This window comes from Dermacentor andersoni, chromosome 10 (genome assembly GCF_023375885.2).
Source record: "Dermacentor andersoni chromosome 10, qqDerAnde1_hic_scaffold, whole genome shotgun sequence".
NCBI lineage: Eukaryota > Metazoa > Arthropoda > Arachnida > Ixodida > Ixodidae > Dermacentor > Dermacentor andersoni.
In genome coordinates this window covers 9,459,994-9,479,869 of record NC_092823.1, presented here as the reverse complement: position 1 = coordinate 9,479,869, position 19,876 = coordinate 9,459,994, and the positions used below count along the sequence as shown (strand labels likewise).

The window sequence follows — 19,876 nt, the reverse complement described above, 5'->3', positions numbered from 1 at the left end:
CCTCATAGAACAGCCTGAATGTCTTTCTCAGTGAAAACATCATAGTAGGCTGAAAGCAATAAGCTGGTATTTTTGTTGTTGTGGCGACTTCAAGTCTACAAATTGTGAAAATAACCTGTTTATGTATATTTCTTATACAAATGAGTTGCCCCGATACATTCGAATAAGTGCTTCAATAGTATGACTTGGCAAAGGGCGATGAAAGGCACCTATTAAAATCCTCCGATACTCAAGCTTGTATTATCTGACCGTGTGTCATTGCATTAATGTCGAGAAAGACAGACTTCATGTGTTGAAACCAGTTTCAATAGAACATTGCCTTTAGACAGTGAAAAATTTTCTAGCAATACACAATATGAAGGCCTCCCGATTGGGTGTTGATGCTTCAAAAGAACCTGGAATAATAAATGGTGTGCTCTATGGGCAAGATTTGACACAATGAAGAATCGGGAGGACACAATCTTCGGATTACGTAAATTTTAGCTATTCTAGATGCTTTTTTTTGTGAGCGCTACAGGTGTTTCAATTCTTTTTTGCTCATTTTACCAGAACCCACTTTTTCACGTTTCTTTCATGCACCAACAAGCATAAATAAATTTTCACGGATGCTTTTTTATCTGTGTCCCGTGACAGTATTTCACCGGCTAACAAATGTTAAACGTTATCGCTCGGCGCAGGACGCGCATGCTCGTATCGGAAGTATCGCGAATGTTATCGATGGTTCTGTCCGTTGTCCGTTCTCGACGAACGTTGTGTAATCGGTTTTCATACGCGACACGAGTTTTGTAAAAAAAAATTATTAGGTTTTACGTGCCAAAACCACTTTCTGATTATGAGGCACGCCGTAGTGGAGGACTCCAGAAATTTCGGCCACCTGGTGTTGTTTAACGTGCACGTAAACCTAAGCACACGGGTGTTTTCGCATTTCGCCCCCACCGAAATGCAGCCGCCGCAGCCCAACACCATAGCCACTGAGCAACCACGGCGGGCACGAGTTTTGTAGTAGTTTCTGACAGACGTGTGGGCAGCAGCGAATGCGCTGGAACTTTCGACAACTGATGTATGAAAGCCGACGCGCTTGACCGGCAGATGAGATTTTCGACGGTCTCCGCCTTTGCTCGCCGGTATCGTTGCAATTGAGCGTTGCTTTTGCTGGGCACAAGTTCTCCTAGTAAAGAGTTTTGACTCTGCATCATTTTTCACCGTCACCACTATGTGACAATATTTGCAACGCTGATTTTAACGCGACAGCGTTAAGGAGCTCGTGTCGCAGAAAAGCCGGTGTCGTCGACGTCAGCGGCCCTTGCCGTGAGCGAAAAATCCCAGAGGGCACTTCATAAATAAAAGACATCTTGCAAGATGGGCTGGTGGAAATCGAACCAGGGTCTCCGGAGTGTGAGACGGAGACGCTACCACTCAGCCACGAGTTCGTTCCTTCAAAACGGGACAAAATCGCCTCTAGTGAATGCGGTGTTGCCTTAGAAACGTGCCGTAGAAAGTTATACTGCGGTGTATATCGGTAATTATGACCATGTAACTTGCAGAAGTCGCAGTTTCACGAGTAGCGAAGTACGTTTCCCCTACATTCCTTCTGCGCTTTCCGCACACGCAGAGCCATCTTGCGGCAAAGACAGAAGACCCCCTCCTCTCAATGTACAGCGCTGCCCCGACAGGTGGCGCGACACGCGCGCATTGGGGCTGTGTGGGGACAGGTGCGAGGCGCGTCGCGGCCCGGACTCCCTTTCCCCTGACGACGCTTCGCCATGCTCCCCCACGGGTCGCAGAATCAAGCGTCCTTCCTTTCTTTAGACGTTGAGGTGTCCTCTGCTGAGAGACAGTTACTGCGCTGCACTTTACCCCAACCTTTCCTTCCCATCAACAAAAATCTCCTTCTCTCTCTCCTTTCTTTAGATCACTATCTGTCTATCTCTCTGCCCGTGCCGATCACGACGTTTGGCTGGCGTACATCGTTTCCCCCTCCGAGACACCGAGTTCTTTCGTTCGTTCCGCTTGCTCAGGCGCACGTTTCGTTGCCGCGCCGAACGCTGCGTTGCTCGACGCTCACCGCGTGATTGCTGGGTGCCAAGTCCGATGCGGGGCGCCTCGTAAGTGATCGCTGCGCCGTAGCGCATTATCTTGGTGGGTCGACGGGAACGCTTTCACGTTCCACTCTTGAAGGCGAAGCTCAAGCGTCCTCTAATTTTTTCATTAATACCTTGCACGCCTACTTCTTACATAGTTGGCTGTGCAATGAGCTACCAAAAATGCAATCGTACAACAGCTTTTGATATGACATGGCATGTTATGGCATGATATGAAATGCAGTTATTGTACACCCTTCTTTTCAATGATAGTAGTAAGCTCCTATTCAGTATCTGGCAATTCCTGGTGTATACACTTCAACTCATTTTTATTCTGTAAATTTCGTCCTATGATCAGGATCCCCTGTGAGTCATTTACTTAGATAAACGTGCTCCTTTACAAACTCTAGAGGCATTTCGGTGATCCTGAATTCTTGTTTTCTTGCTAGGCTATTGAATGTTATCCTTCTCTCCTGCATGAATCTTTAACGCCACTCTTACGCTTTCTCTGCTAAGGTCCTCAGTCACTTGTTGTAATTGGTCTCCAGTGTTGCTGAAGAGGACAATGTCATCGGCAAACCAAAGGTTGCTGAGATGTTTGCCGTTGATCCTCACTTCTAAGTCTTCCCAGTTTAATAGCTTGAATACTTTTCCAAATAAGCAGTGAATAGCAATTGAGAGATTGTGTCTCCTTGCCTGACCGCTTTCTTGAAAGGGAGCTTTTTACTTTTCTTGTGGAGAACCAAGGTAGCTGTGGAATCTAGATATTTCCAATGATATTAACGTAAGCGGTCTGTCATCATCATCAGCCATTACGCCCACTGCAGGGCAAAGGCCTCTCCCATACTTCTCCAAGAACCCCGGTCATGTACTAATTCTGGCCATGTCGTCTCTGCAATCTTCTTAATCTCATCCGCCCACCTAACTTTCTGCCGCCCCCTGCTACGCTTCCCTTCCCTTGGAATCCAGTCCGTAACCCTTAATGACCATAGGTTATCTTCCCTCTTCAGTACATGTCCTGCCCACGCCCATTTCTTTTTCTTGATTTCAACTAAGATGTCATTAACTCGCGTTTGTTCCCTCACCCAATCTGCTCATTTCTTATCCCTTAACGTTACACCCATCATTCTTCTTTCCATAGCTCGTTGCGTCGTCCTCAATTTATGTAGGACCCTTTTCGTAAGCCTCCAGGTTTCTGCCCCGGAGGTGAGTACTGGTAAGACACAGCTATTATACACTTTTCTCTTGAGGGATAATGGCAACCTGCTGTTCATGATCTGAGAATGCCTGCCAAACGCACCCCAGCCCATTCTTATTCTTCTGATCATTTCCGTCTCATGATCCGGATCCGCCGTCACTACCTGCCCTAAGTAGATGTATTCCCTTGCCACTTCCAGTGCCTCGCTACTTATTGTAAATTGCTGTTCTCTTCAGAGACTGTTAAACATTACTTTAGTTTTCTGCAGATTAATTTTTAGACCCACTCTTCTGCTTTGCCTCTCCAGGTCAGTGAGCATGCATTGGAATTGGTCCCCTGAGTTACTAAGCAAGGCAATATCATCAGCGAATCGCAAGTTACCAAGGTATTCTCCATCAACTTTTATCCCCAATTCTTCCCAATCCAGGTCTCTGAATACCTCCTGTAAACACGCTGTGAATAGCATTGGAGAGATCGCATCTCCCTGCCTGACGCCTTTCTTTAATGGGATTTTGTTGCTTTCTTTATGGAGGATTACGGTGGCTGTGGAGCCGCTATAGATATCTTTCAGTATTTTTACATACGGCTCGTCTACACCCTGATTCCGTAATGCCTCCATGACTGCTGAGGTTTCGACAGAATCAAACGCTTTCTCGTAATCAATGAAAGCTATATATAAGGGTTGGTTATATTCCGCACATTTCTCTATCACCTGATTGATAGTGTGAATATGGTCTATTGTTGAGTAGCCTTTACGGAATCCTGCCTGGTCCTTTGCTTGACAGAAGTCTAAGGTGTTCCTGATTCTATTTGCGATTAACTTAGTAAATACTTTGTCGGCAATTGACAGTAAGCTGATCGGTCTATAATTTTTCAACTCTTTGGCTCTTCAACCCTTTCTTATGGATTACGATTATGTTAGCGTTCTTCCAAGATTCCGGTACGCTAGAGGCCATGAGGCATTGCACATACAGAGTGGCCAGTTTCTCTAGAACAATCTGCCCACCATCCTTCAACAAAGCTGCCTTCCCTCCTTGCATAGCTCCCGAGGCTTTCTTTATTTCTTCCGGCGTTACCAGTGGGATTTCGAATTCCTCTAGCCTATTCTCTCTTCCATTATCGTCGGGGGTGCTACTGGTACTGTATAAATCTCTATAGAACTCCTCAGCCACTTCAACTATCTCATCCATATTAGTAATGATATTGCCGGCTTTGTCTCTTAACGCATACATCTGAGTCTTGCAAATTCCTAGTTTCTTCTTCACTGCTTTTAGGCTTCCTCCGTTCCTGGGAGCATGTTCAATTCTATCCATATTATACTTCCTTATGTCAGCTGTCTTCCGCTTGTTGATTAACTTCGAAAGTTCAGTGGTCTGTGCTCCTTGATTACGTAGGGCCTCTATGACTGCTGGTATCTCTACTGAATCAAATGCCATTTCATTATCTATGATAGCCATATAGACGGGCTGATTGTACTCCGCAGACTTCTGGATTACCTGATTGATGGCATGGATGTGATTTATTGTAGAATATCCCTCCCTGAAGGCAGCCTGTTCTCTTGGTTGACTAAAGTCAAGTGTTTTCCATCATTTTTTTTCTTCCGCCGAAGCCAGAGGGTTCCTGGTCTAAGGAGGCTTACCACCTCAGGGTGATACCGGACCTCGCTCGGGACACTGTTCCGAATAATAAGCTTTCCTTCTCTCTCTCTCTCCACCGGAAGTGTTCCCTCGTCACACACTAAGCCCCATGAACCACCGATTAACCACCATGTTTTGAACGTATGGGTTTCTATGGAAGCTTCGCTACCAGTTACATTTATGTTGGGCAGTACTTGGTCCGGACGATTCACCACCAAGATTCACAGGGAAGGAGGACGTTTGAATTCTGGATTCAGCGCCGGTGTCCAGTGTGAGCCGAAATTCTTTAGGGTATTTGGAGAGTACAGATGTTCCAGCGACTAACTGCGAGAACATGCCACGGGCGCCTTCCTACTCGGAAGCAGCTGTTAGATGTGGTTGCTCAGTGGCTATGGCGTTGGGCTGCTGAGCACGAGATCGTGGGATCGAACCCGCCCGCGGCGGCCGCATTTCGATGGGGGCGAAATGCGAAAACACCCGTGTACTTAGATTTAGGTGCACGTTAAAGAATCCCAGGTGGTCGAAATTTCCGGAACACTACGGCGTGCCACATAATCAGAAAGTGGTTTTGGCATGTTAAACCCAATAAAAAAGACCACGCAACGTCCTGGATGCGAAACAACCCTGCGGGCGAGTTGGACAAGGGATGCAAACCCTGGACACTAGGAAAAGACAGCCTTCCGCCGAAGCTCCTGGCGATGCCACTGAGCCCCATGTACTTAGTCGTTGCGCAATGCCTAGACCCCAGCCTACGGAACTCCGTGAGCCAGGTTTCCGACATGCTGTAACTGAGCAGCGAGATGTTGGTCGATAAAGCGGACTTACAACGATCTCTTTCGTCGGCGTCTTCGAGTGCCGATGACTCGGCGGTTTCAAGCAGGCAGCGCGCAACTAAGCAACCACGCGCCGCGGGCCCTCGTGGATCCGACGGCTCTGCGCCGTGGCGGACGTTCTCTGACAGGTCGTTTGCTGCCAGGGTTGGCAAGTTTCCTTCGGCTCTGTCTGAGCTTTTTTTTCATGACTTAACACGGTTAATATACTTACCTTAAATGCGCAGGGTTTTATAAAACCTGACAAAGAGACTTGACCCACTTTACCTGAGAAAAGTTCGTTTATTTGTTGTTCTTTCAGAAACTGAAATTTTTTCTTGCCATCTGATCTTAACGGATTTTCAGAAGCGCTTGAACTTCCGGAGTTTTTCTTCCTTGGCATATTCGCGTAGCTGTGTTGTCAGTATAGTCTTCCTGCATTCCTGCCCATTTTTCTGTGGTGTTTAACACGGTCGAATGTGACAGCTGCGTATTCTTCCTAAAAGGCCCCTCACCAGGTCTGGCCATATTGAGCTGACTGCGCAGAGCATACAATGCGCGCCAACAATCGTGTTTGCAAAGAATTACGCCGCTAAAAGCCGCGGAAAGGTCTGAAATTTCAATCCGAACGCTGTTTTCCCTTCTCCTCGCGGCCGCTGCGCTCCATGCCGGACGGTGACGTACTCGCTTCCCTGCCCCTACGTACTCGGGTCCGCAGTCGCTCGTGGTGACACGTGACTTGGAGTTATTCGAGGCACCTTCTATTAGTTGTGCGATTTGTTGCTTGAATTGACGAATTTAACTTCAGAGAAATAATAAAACACAAAAACGGAATCTCTGCGTGTTTTTTGTTTTACTTCGCACCGAAGCAAGCGACATGGTACTTCGTCTCCTTGCTCCTATGGTCGTGCAGTCACGTGCGCAGGTACCGAAAATTTTCCACCGTGTTCGAGCGCGTGATCATGCTCTACAATCCGCTTGTTCTGCCTCAGTATTCGTGTAGCACTGAATTATACCGCTAGTCATGTGTCCTTGTGCACAGCGCTCAAAATGGTGCTCTGCGCGAAACCAGATAATCACAACTCGTGGGCAGCGCCGAAAAAAGAAAGCGAGGAGAAAACAAAAATTAAGGCGGGGGCCGTGACGTATGCGTCACGCGATCCTCGGGGTCCGGTAGGGAAGGAATTTCGCTTGCAGAAGATGGACGGGCCGAGTGGAGAGAGTGTCTCGCTATGTATTGAAGCTCGCCTCCTGAGATCATAGGTTCGCGGCAATGAAATATCTATCCATGCTATTATTGAGCCGATTTGAAAATTTTTTGCGCCAGAACGCTCCCTAGATGACACGTAACAACTTTCAGCGTATAACCAAAATTTCCTATCGGGCCTGGTGAGGGCCCCCTCAAGGTGCTCACTCTGGGGCTTGCGCATGCGCGCACTGCGTGTTCCAACGCGGAAACGATATACGAACTCATTCTTTCGCGCGCCTTATCTGTTTTAAGTGAGCGAGGGTTTAATACATGGTCCCAATTCCTTTCCCGCAGCGGGCACGGGTCACATTTCGGATAAATCCCTTGTGATGCTTTCTATGAGATTACCAGACCTCTATATAGAAGGCGAGTGTCACTAGAGGTTAGATTGGGTAGTACTAATGGAACAAGAAGCCAAGGTCATACTTCTAGCAACGATTTCCAGCACATTGGCAAACAGTACCGACCCCGCTCTGGAGTGGGATGACTTAAAATCCGTGTGGCGGCACTCGGCTGTAGAAGCAGGCAGGAATATCGAGATAAGGCTGGCATGCGAGCTAAATGAAACACTTAGAATAATCAGGATATTAAACGCGGGTGTCCATTTGAACGCAACCACAAGGAAATTTTGCGAAACGCTGCGGTGAAGGTGTGACCGTCTATGGCTAAGATCAACTCAGAAAGATACTTCGGACAGGCAGAACAACCTGCATCGAGATGGACCAGAATTGAGGCGCTTGCCGAGTTCGCGCAGTGTCAAAACTGGTGGATTCGTGACATGCGTGTTCCTACCGGACGGCGCTGTCTCTGGAAGCGCCTCCGACATTGAAGGAACATTATTCGATTACTTGTCAAACCTATTTTCAGAAAGCGTGACTTTTGACCCAGGTTAGAGACTCCCTCTGCGAAGGCTCAGAAGTTACCAATTTCTGTTAGTCCCCTAATGCCCGATTCACTCGCGCATTCTTTGCTAGGAGCGATGAAAGAAGAGTCGGCTACCGGCACCGACGGCCGACCAACCGAATTCTACAAAGAATTTTAGCGCAAGTTAGGCCAAGGTTTGGAAGCAACGCTCAAGAATATTTTGAATACTAAAGTGCTCCCGGAGGCCTTTGCACAAGACAGTCTCATTCTACTTCCCGAAGACGGCAAAGATCACCGCGACCTTGGTTCTTGACGTGCGATCACGGTATTGAACTCGGATTAAAAGACATTGATCACAGTATTTGTGAAGAGGCTGAAGCAATATTGCCCGACATAACTTTCCGTAAGCAAACCGGTTTGCTTGTCGGGAGGAACGTCTTCAGTGCGTTGTCGCCAACCCGATATCTTTTAGCGCATACTGAACGTACTGTCACGTAGTAGGGACAGTGAGGAACACAGCATCGTAACTATGAATGAGGAATCTAAGTTTTTGTTTGGCGAACCTGCACCCACAAGAACGGGCCACACTCAAAGCCCAATGATTGCGGCGAAAACAGTCGGCGATCGTCGAAAATCTGATCAGCGGGTCCGTCGGCTTTTATACATGAGTCATCGAAGGTTCCAGAGTAATCGCTGGTGCCCGCGTGTGTTCCAGAAAGTACTACGCAATTACTTAACTACGTCGAAGCCCTGAAGCGTCCGAGTATGGCGTCTGTAAGCATTCCCTTCCCCCGAGGAGGAGCACCTTGGGGGACCATCCGAGGGAGAGATGGTGGCACCTGCGACAAAATTCGCGGAAAGAGGGGCACTGTATTCTGCACTAAAATAATGCCCCTGTGCACAATTTCACTCGCCGGATTTAGCCGCCTGCCACCCCCGCCCCCCCCAAAAAATTAATGCAAAGTGATGCTCCGAGGACGGCCTTTCGCGCATGTGACGGCATTTCAAAAGGAAGCCACATCACTGTTGAAGCGATTAACGCGAGACAACTTCCAAGAGTGCTTCCAGCAGTGGAAGAAATGGAAGCCGTGCATTGTATCTAACGGGGAGTATTTTGGAGGTCACTACAATGAAGCATACCAAAGTTTGTGAAAGCATACCAAAGTTTGTGAAATGACTTTTATTTAAACGTGCCGCGCATCATGCCTCGCATGATACAAGGGATGCCAGGTCGGCGCACACATCTGCTGGACGAGGCGATGATTTACTCGTTTAGGGTATGGGTTCGACTTCGACGGCGAGGCTCTCGATGCCACATTCGTCGTTTCCACGTCGTATGCGGAAGAACCCGTCCTCGCCCCACCCGGGGCCCCACGAGTTCTTGACCGTCCAGTAAGGAAGCTGCGAGGCCTCGTCCCAACCGTAGCCGACCACGAGGACCGCGTGGTTGGTCAGCTCGAACGGGTCGAACGGGGCGCCCAGCTGCCGGTGCAAGGTGGTGTGCTGGTAGACGCCGCCCGAGTACGACTGGAAGTCCGGGTACACCTCGAAGCCCACGGCGACCGGGCCCCCGTGCACCAGCGCCAGGCGCATCACTTCCTCGTTGCAGCTGGGTCAAGGAGGAAACGGTCACCCACCACTCCGAGCGCGATGGCACCGCTCGGCAGACGTGGTTAGGCGACAGACGAACGAAGCGCCAGAATAAGGTTTATTCGCACAAAATTGAACGCCTATGCGCACGAAGAAAGCCGGGTGAATAGATGCAAGTACATGTAAAAAAATACGAACAAGAGAAACAGGAGATAGAAAGAAAGAAAGCAAAGGGATGACAGGGACGTTAAGCAGAGAATATCTCCCGTTGGCTACCCTGCACAGGAGAGAGAAGAAAGCGGTACGAGAGACGAGAGAAAGAAAAAAAAACAATGCAGAACTGTGCTGTGGGCACGCTGTCGCACAGACTGCGAAGGCGCTGCATCGTCATGCACGATGTCAATGTCCCAAATCACACAATGCTCAGCCAGGATTTGTCTCACAAAACGGCGTCTCTTAGGAAATGCACAAACGCTTTTATAGCGTCTCACGCTGATGTCCGTGTACACGTCAGCGCCCGGGACTTTCTTTTTGCGAGTGGGCGCTAGGCCAGCTGGTTTAGTATGGATGAGTGCGCCGCTCTGGGCTGGTTGGAACGAGGGCACCATCCAATAAGGCGCACTATCGTTAAGAGAAATGAACTCTCAACAATCTCATGTGATGCTCATCAAGGCGATGTAACCTTGGTAACAGTGACATCGAAGCCTGTCTTATACCGGCGTCACACGGGCACTTTCGATCGCAAGCGAGCACGATCGAGATCGAATTTTTGGATTGCGACTGGCTCTATTGCGCAAGCTGCGTGGAGAAGGCAATCGCTATAGCGAAATTCGAACCATATCGATCTCGATCGCGTTCGAAAGCGTCTTGTGTGACTGGGGTATTACACTCGTGCGATGACGATAGAAAACCGACGTGTTTTCAAAGAGGGGCTGAACTGTACTCAGCTAAACAGCTAGTTCTTTGATAATTGGGGCGCAACACTTGTCATTGCAACGAGACCAAGATAAATAAATGCCTCGCACATACGATAAATGAATTTTGCAGATAGAGAAAGATTCCTGAAAGAGGAAAAATTGTAAATCTGCCCGACTGCGCGATGCTACATCACACGAAGCATGAAGCTGTAAAGAAAACTTGCACGGGCTTATCTTCCTTCTAGGCGCGCGCGCACACGCACACGCACACGCACACGCACACACACACACACCAACGGCTTTCGAGCGTTCTTTACCATCTGAACTAACCAGGACACTGGTGGATCACAAGGTGAGAGCGCAGTGACACAGAGTACGTCTGCGGGCCTGGGCGGCCATCTGCGACGCGCCTGTGTACCAAGATGGCATAGCGCCAGCCACTCCCACGGGATGGCTCACGAGGATAGATCGGCTGGTTGGCATTGCATTGTCGGGAAACTTCAAGCGCGAGAAGGACACTGGACGAAGAGCGCGTGTGGTGTGTGCTCCTTTTCTTCACCCAGTGTCCTTATTGCGCTCGAAGTTTTCTAATGGCGCATAAAGAGACACTACGGGCCGTGGTAAGAGACATGACGTCAATACAACAGCAACTACATACGCATAGTCAAACGATGTGGGCGTATACATAAGCTATGGAAAAAACCTGCTCAAGTGTGCACTAAGATTATTTCAATATTTAATGGAAGCAGGGTGAAACAATTATGAAACATAAAGCAATTTGCGGCTGCGCTAAATATGAGGTGGGATGAACTGGGAAAACAGCAATGGTGCCAGTACTAAAATTCGCAAATGGAGTTTTATGCATAAAATCCGAGATCAAGGCCGGTATATTGTAGCGATGCCTTTTCCGATTCTATGCTTTTCCAGGCTTTTCGCGCTTGGCCAGTGGTCAGAGCGACGGTCTGCCCACATTATCAACGGGATCAGGCGGCCGTGTGTGGTGGATGATAAGAATAGCATAGAATAAGGCATCGCTACAACGTAGCTGCCCTAGTGGAGATGGAAGTGAAACAAAGGTGGGTGGATCGCTTGGCGTCGGGGCCCACGACAAAACAGCAAATGAGGCAGTGCAGGCTGACATCGGTTGGGCCTCTCTCGAAGTCAGACCATGCGCAAAACAAAATTACTTTTGAAGAAAATCTCAGGATTGCAGTAGAATACGTTGTGGGGCTAGTTGGTTCGTAGCTTTCAAAAGATGAAGCGCCAACAGAGAGAGCACACGAATGAAGAAAGAATTAGCGCCTCGTCCTGTCACTGTTCTTTCTTCATTTTTGTGCTGTCTGTGTTGGCGCTTCATCTTTTGAAGGTATCAGGAACGTGGGTGAAAATAAACGGGCGGCTAAAGTGCACGAGTATCTGTGCATAATAAGCGTGGACACAGAATTGAGGAAGAGGTCGGGAAATTGGACAACCAAGTACAGTGCAAATGAAAGTGTAAGCAGACAACAAGGAGTCATCAGAAAGTAAACAGAGATAGTGAATTGGGTGCAAAGAATGGAAGCCAAAACAGACCATGGTGGCCACAAGGAAACCAGGAGGGAAAATTTGTACGATTACGCAAGGGCAATGCCTCGCTATTCGACGCTGGTTGCCTGAGGACGTGCCGGACTCGCAACAAGACGTGGCACGCGTGTGCTGCAGCACAAGTCCGCAGACCACGTGGAATGCATTCACCCGGCAGGACTCGCAGGAAGCGTCCACTTTCGAGAAGAAGTGCCGATATTCCAACCGGACGGAAGCATTCATTAACCGCCCAGTGGTCGAGGCGAGCAAGAGCTGGCGGCAGAAGCACAGATATACTCACGCGCCGTAGTAGCCTCCGCAGTAGCGGTACTTGGCCACGTAGTGCCTGGTGCAGTTGGGCCTCGTCTTGCAGGGCCCGTCCCGCCCCGTGTAGCGGTTGCACTCTTCGTCCACGACACCGTAGTCCTGCGCGTACTTGCCACCGATCAGGTACGGGAAGCCTCCGCTGCAGCCTGCGTTTCGCCTCATTCTGCTTATTTTTACACAGTCTTCCTTTTATCATTTTTGTCTTTCATTTCAAAGACACTTTCTTTTTAAATAAATGCCTATGAAGTTTACTCGAATATCGTCACTACAGAAAAATTATCCCCCCGGGCAGGCATCACTTGCAAGAACAAACCGCAGGAATCTGTTCGCAAATTAAGAAATCACATCAACTTATTTCTTAGTTACAAACATTGCGGCACGTTTTTAAAATAGAAAGTCGAAGGGAATCGCCATAGAAGGCCTAGCTAAGGGCTTGCGCGTTTCAAAACGGCCACGTACAGCAAAATTAAATTATCCGGTCACTTTAGCTTATCACACGCACGCAGCAGCGCGAAGCTGCGTGGCGTAAAACACAAGAGAGGTTGAACAGATGGGTAGATCTGGTTGGCAACCCTACGCCGGGGATAGAGGGGAGGGGGAGCGATAGCAGAGTAGAGGTAAAGAAAGAGCACAGACATGCAATCGGAATCAAATACTGTCACCGTATACCGTCACCACACAGTACAGTAGCACTTGCAGCACTATAAACATCTGTTCAGGCTACAGCCGCTTGCCAATTCTGCTGCCCTTAAAAAGTTCAACAGTGCCCTCGTCGCCCTCTGCTGCGATGGTTTGTGATTTCGGCACTCTAAAATAACTTCCTCGGTTAAGCTGTTTGGTCGAATCACGCTTTCGCGATTTCAAGTTCCCACCGCGCTTATTGGGACGATAGGCGCAACTGGCGATTGGATGCCTTCGTCGCGTGGCGCGGCAAGGATTACGCCGCCGCCGTAACAGCACCGAGGCTGGATTATGCACGTGCGTGCGCAACGAATAATTTCACACCGGTTACTTCGAGATGTAGAAACTCGGACTTCCATCGCGATTCACCTTGGACATTTCAATTTGCACATGTGTCGCAATGTTGGTAAGTGACAACTTAATTGATATAATTGGGTTAGTTAATTGATCACTTCGCATTTCTTTCAAATGATGTCGGCCTGGGCAGACGGTTCTCTTTAGTGACGTCATTCGAGCATTGGGATTTTTAAAGAAAGTCTTTGAAGAAAGATAAACTGCAATGCTCCGATGTACTGGGCTTGGTAGGTATCTTTAAATCAATTATAATATAAGTAAATAAATAAAATATAAAGCTGCTGAGTTTGCAGCTACGGCAACTATTACAGCCAGATTGATGCAGTTTGCGCCGCTGCCATATACTCTTACTTCGGAATAAATAAAGAGCCTTAATTGTGCCCCCTGTTTGCTACATGAGATCGGGAAATTCAAGCGCTATGTGTGAGCGCGCGTCATAGCCAGTCATTTCTTCCCGACAGCAAGCTATTCGATTTATATATATATATATATATATATATATATATGTAGAGAGAGAGAGAGAGAGAGATATTGTCACGTGGTAGTGACTGTGAAGAAAGCAGCCAAGCTGAGAAAGACGAAACTAGCGTTTTAGTGGGCGAATTGTGCCCTCAAAAACAGGCTACACTCAAAGAACGGCGACAGAGGCGAACACAGTCGGTGATCGTCGAAAATCTGATTTGCGGGTCAAGCGCGTCGGCTTAATGCATCCGTCGTCGAATGTTCCAGAGTAATCGCTGGGACCCGCGTGCCTTCCACAAAGTTCTACATTATTCGCGTCGCGCACACATGCGATCAGATTACACAAGGTTCGGTCACCGACAGCGGATGGAAGCGTCGATAACCTTCCAGAAACTGCCGATACACGCAGGCGCGTCCTGCGCTGTGCGATAACATTTGTTAGGCGGTGAAACGTGTCGCCCGATAAAGAGAAACAAGTACACGTGGCAATATATATATATATATATATATATATGTGTGTGTGTGTGTGTGTGTGTGTGTGTGTGTGTGTGTGTGTGTGTGTGTGTGTGTGTGTGTGTGCGCGCGCGCGTGTGTTCTTGGTGCGTACGTTCGTAATAAGCTTTAGCGTACACAGGACGACTCAACGCCTTGTCTCGTCTTTCCACCCAAAAAGATATATTACTGATGAAATTCTGGGGTTTTACGCGGACGCCGCGGCAGGGCATCGAACCCGCAACATCGTCATCGGCAGTAGCGCATGCACGCGCCGTAACCTTGTTCATCTTGCGTCATTCATTGCTTGCGCTACAGTTTAGCTACAAATTCGAGTAGCGCCTTGCACGCCTCTGCCGAGTTTGACCAGCGAAGCCGCGCGACTATCGAATTGAGTATAAATCCACTGCAGCGACTACGGCATGAGAGAGAGGGAGAGAGAGGGCGATAGATATATTGTCACGTGGTAGTGACTGTGAAGAAAGCAGCCAAACTGAGAAAGACGAAACTAGCGTTTTATTGAGCGAACTTGTGCCCTCAAAAACAGGCAGAAAGTCGCGAGTTCGCGTCATAAGCAGGGCGGCCGCTCCGAGGCGGGCGCTGGATACGACGTATTCGGGACCTCGTGGCAGAAAGCCTCGTGGTCCAAGTTGATTTGCTTGGCGGCGTTGGAGCACGTACCTTAATTTAGAATCTGCAGCAGCACACGTGGCCAGAGGTCCTCGACGCTATTCTACTGCGCGAGTATTGAGGTAACGTTGTGCCTTTTTTTCTTGAGGTCCGTTTTCAGACATTTGCTAATGATTGGTCGATATACTGCCGGTTGCCTTTAGAAGGAGTGTTGAAAAGAAGAATTTAGAGCACACGCTTTCACAGTACCGGTAAGACACAGCTGTTATAAACTTCTCTCTTGAGGGATAATGGCAACCTGCTGTTCATGATCTGAGAATGCCTGCCAAACGTACGCCAGCCTATTCTTATTCTTCTGATTATTTCAGTACTCAGTACCAGTACTCACCTACGGGGCAGAAACCTGGAGGCTTACGGAAAGGGTTCTACTTAAATTGAGGACGACCCAACGAGCTATGGAAAGAAGAATGATGGGTGTAACGTTAACGGATAAGAAAAGAGCAGATTGGGTGAGGAAACAAGCGCGATTTATTGACATCTTAGTTGAAATCAAGAAAAGGAAATTGGCAAGGGCAGGCCCTGTAATGAGGAGGGAAGATAACCGATGGTCATTAAGGGTTACGGGCTGGATTCCAAGGGAAAGTAAGCCTAGCAGGGGGCGGCAGAAAGTTAGGCGGGCAGATGAGATTAAGAAGTTTGCAGGGACGACATGGCCACAATTAGCACACGACCGAGGTAGTTGGAGAAGTATGGGAGAGGCCTTTGCCCTGCAGTGGGCGTAGCCAGGCTGATGATGATGACGACGACTGTTTCGAAAATAAACGTTTATTTCTCCTTTTTCTCCGCAGAGTCAACGTTTATTTGTGCCGCAAGGACCTTTTCATTTCTCGGAAATCGAACGATTGCTTTTCTGTTGGTGGCCTTTGACAGAAAGTCGAAGTGCTTACAACCAAAGCTGCATTTGCAACTGTTCTTTGAAATGTAGCTGCCGCGAACTTATAGTCTCTCGAATTGCTAGGACACTGGTTACGAAGAAGTTTTTGCAACGGTGGGTATTTTTTCTGTAATCGCGTGTGCACTGCATTCCACCAAGGGATAAAAGACCCACTTTTAGTTGAGTGCACACTGAATTGAGTCTTTTTAACGGAGTCATGTAAAACAGAAGAATTATGGCCTTTTATTTTTCATTACCGCATTTGTGATGAGATAAATCCATGTGTAAGATCTTTTGGAATTTGCTGAAATTAAGAAAAGTGTTTGAGTGCGCAGTAATTTGAGTCAATGGGCATGCAAGTTAAAGAAGTATAGGACGATGGTAGTGCTTGTGACCCAGTTTATAGCAGCCCCCGTGGAGATAGGCCAATCAGTTCTCGCGATCTATCGCGGAAAGAGACTGACTGCAAACAAGTGTGAGCGTACTTGCGTCAAGGCATGGTGAGTTATTGTTTGCAGCCCAGTCCCACAAAAGTTTACCACTCGAATCGGTCTTGAAATCCCACGAAGTATGATGGAAGTTAAAGACTCCAACAAAAATGAATTCCTTTCTACAGGACGTAATTACTGAATCTAGAACACAAGTACTCAGAATGCTTCCGGGGAAATAAACATTAACCGATGTCAGTGGCATGCAGCCTGGAATAGAAATATCTATAGCAAGAATTTTACTTTGTGAAGTCAACCTGGTAAGCCTTTTTAGCCCGGTGCAGCATCGCTACCCCGAAGAGGAAGATAGCTGAGCCGCCACCACGAGAGGGACGGCCTAAGTGAAATGTGCGGTGCCTTTCATCTTCCCCTTTTGCTCCTTTTGAATGCAAGGTAGCAAGCCAAACGTTTTCTTATTATTGAGCTCCCAACCTCTCCAGTGAGGCGAGGTAGAGACCTATCTTCATATTCCTTCCTATTCCCTCTTGTAAGAAGTAAAACATTGATCGTTCATGGCCGACAGAAAATGTTAACGGTTTGCGTACATTCTAAAATGCTTACGCCCTTAGGAGTCCTGGGTCGCCCCATGGGCAACATGGCTACCCCGGAGAGGAAGTTTTAGCTCGGAGTGAACCTATTTCACCTATTCAAATATGTAAAATGCAGGAATCATTTTAGGAGACAACCGCTGAACCAATTGTAATAAATATGTTGCATTTGAGAGAAGGCTGACATTCCAGTGACTGTAGGAAGCGAATTTTAAATTTAGGGCGTGAAAGTTTTAGAAAATATAGCCGAAAATTGCTGCGCTTCAAAAAACAGACGCACAAAGGTTACCAATGCGTAACCTTGCATCAAGAACACGCATCTCAGCGCTGCCGACGGAACACGTTAGAACAAATAAAGAGAACAAAACTGAAGCATGAACGTACGGTACCTTGAAATCGTTACAATATTTACGAGGGTTTTGCAAACGTCCACGAGAGTTTTATATAGGTGGCTAATAAAGTGTACTTCGTGAAGTTTTTGCACCCGCCGTGGTGGCTCAGCGGCTACGTGCCGTTGCGCTGCTGAGCCCGATGACTCAGGCCGCCATTCGACGGGAGGCACTGGGTGCGCGCTCACTGAGGCGCACACGTGACCGAAAAGTGTGATCCCCCACAATGGCTGGCACGAATCAGATCGTAATCTTTATTCATTTACATATTTAACCTCAGGCGATTTCGACATTAGAGAGGGGGGGTTATACCAGAAATACGGATGAAATACATTAGTAGCTCATACGTAATATTTGCTAATGATACAATGTTAGCTGAAAGTTTCATAAATACAGTAATAGAACACAGCATAACACAAGTAACATTATTAAAAATAACAGCTGTAGTTAGCGCAAACGCTTGCTATTATGCAGTGTCAGCTAGTACTTTTCGAAAATTTTTATTGTTATTAATGGAAACAATATCAGAGGGAAGCTCATTCCAATCTTTTGACGTACGTGGCAGAAAGGAGTGTAAAAAATATCTCGTATTACGTGAGCCAATTCCAACTTTATGCTTATGATCGGTGCGGTGAGATAAGTAATGTGGTCGCGACAGGAATTTCGGATTGAGATGAGGGCGGTGACGCAGCTTATGAAAAAAATGAAAGCCGAGAAATCCTTCGACGTGTTTCCAGTGGCTGATGACCCAGATTTGACTTCATTGAAGATCGCAGCGCGGTTGTAGTTCCGAGAAAAAAAAAACGAGTTGCGGTGTTTTGGATTAGTTCGAGGGAATGTATTAGGAGAGTTAAGTGCTGGGCTAGTTGGTGATCTTGGTTACTGAAAAGATTTTGCGCCAAAATACAACACACACAAGAAAGACGACGACACCACGGGTGCTACTTCAACTGTTTAATGAGGGTGAAAGCACTCGACATATATATAGCCCTCCACAACACCGCGCATGCGTACAAGGCAACATGGAGTACAAGGTTTTATCGGAGTAGGCGTGATAGAAACTTCAGCTGAGCATCGTAAAGAAAAACCGACGTATCACTAACACAGTTCGGACCCGCTTTCTTGATGTAGAAGGCTTCCAATGTTTCACACGATGTCTGATGCTTGCCTCTACCCAAAATCCTCGCATCGCGGAACCGTGCTAAACAATCGGTGCAAGCCCTGCAGTGATCCACAAGTCGCTCACCTTCATTATTCTTTATAGCTTTTGCATGTTCCCTAAGTCGGTCGTTGACACAACGCCCCGTCTATCCAATGTAGGATTTCCCGCAGGACAGAGGAATTTCATATACCACGTTTGTGGCACACTTTACGAAACGCTGATCATGTTTCTTCTGACAGCCAGGCATTTGGGTTTCGCAAGTTATGCGATGACTTAGCTGGGCAAGCCTTTGGGGAGCGGGGAACACCACCGGTACATTATACCGGTTAGCCACTTTTTTCAGGCTGTGCGTGACTTTGTGGATGTATGGGACCACTATAGGCCACTCTTTTTTCTTCGGCTCTACCCTACTTGCCCCAGCCTTCAACTTCTTCAAAAGCGTTTCTGCCACAGGGACCAAGACCGACTCAGGGAAGCCAGCTGCAACGAGCCTGCCCAATTGGTTGTCAAAAGTTGCTTGCATCTCATGGACACACGACTTCCGGAGCGAAGACTCCAGGCAGAGGTTGGCAATGCCTCTTTTCACTACGTTTGAGTGGGCCGAATTGTACGGCAAGAGCCCTTTTTGCGCACGAGGGGAGTAAGCCCAACAAATGTGCCCATCTGAAAACTTTAACTGTAAATCTAAAAACTGAAGCAATCCATTATGCGGTAGCTCATAAGTAAAACAAAGCCCTTTCCCCCGGTTTCTAAAATCATCTAAAACACTGCTCACTGTAGCCTCATTCGAAACGGAGCACTGCTTGTTTAAACCCACTAAAAAGTCGTCCATGTAACGAAACACTTTAAGGACTTTGTCAATAATAAAGTGGTTAAAACGATCGTGTAAAGAGCGATCGATAGATGATAAAAAGATATTGCAAAGTATAGGGGTTATGCAAGAGCCTATGCATATGCCTTTCTTCTGCAGGTAAGGTTGCTCGTCAAACAAGATAAAAGTACTTCGGAGACAAAATTCTAAAAGGACTAAAAAGTTATCAACAGTGATACCAGCGGCATTTTGGAAAGCCACCGGGCCGCTCTCGTCTATGCAATCTTTAACAGAGGCAAACAGGTCTGGATAGGGCACTGAATAAAAAAGGTCTTCTACATCAACAGAAAAAGCATAATCTATGTCATTCTTTTCTTCGAAAAAAGGGGCTACTTCCCCTGAACTTTTTGTAAGAAAGGGATCAGTTATTACTAGGCTATTCAAACATTTCTGAAGGAACTTACTCGCGCAATGTTGCCAGGTACCAGCTTCACTCACAATGGTGCGGAAGGGAGCTTCGGGTTTATGCGTTTTAACGGAAAAGAAAACATTTAACGCCCCCCTCTCATTCTTAGTTATATATTTAGCTAGTCCATGCAGATCTAGGCGCTTACAAAGGTCAATCGCTTTGCTCTTAATCCTCGTTTGAGCTTTTTTCACAATCACGAAGTTTTTGTTCACCGCCTGTGC

At 47.5% G+C, this 19,876-nt stretch overlaps 1 protein-coding gene across 1 annotated transcript in view; it reads right to left on the bottom strand.

Moving 5' to 3' along the window:
* Positions 1-9,003: 9,003 nt before the first annotated feature.
* Positions 9,004-19,876, bottom strand: part of LOC126519698 (dipeptidyl peptidase 1-like) — an 83,360-nt gene continuing 72,487 nt past the window's right edge. Inside the window, exons 7-8 of the mRNA XM_050169059.2 lie at positions 12,210-12,381; positions 9,004-9,447 (exon numbers count right to left, since the gene is read on the bottom strand). Of these exons, the coding sequence (XP_050025016.1) occupies positions 9,111-9,447; positions 12,210-12,381 (509 nt within the window). The 3' untranslated portion in view covers positions 9,004-9,110. The remainder of the gene's footprint in view (positions 9,448-12,209; positions 12,382-19,876) is intronic.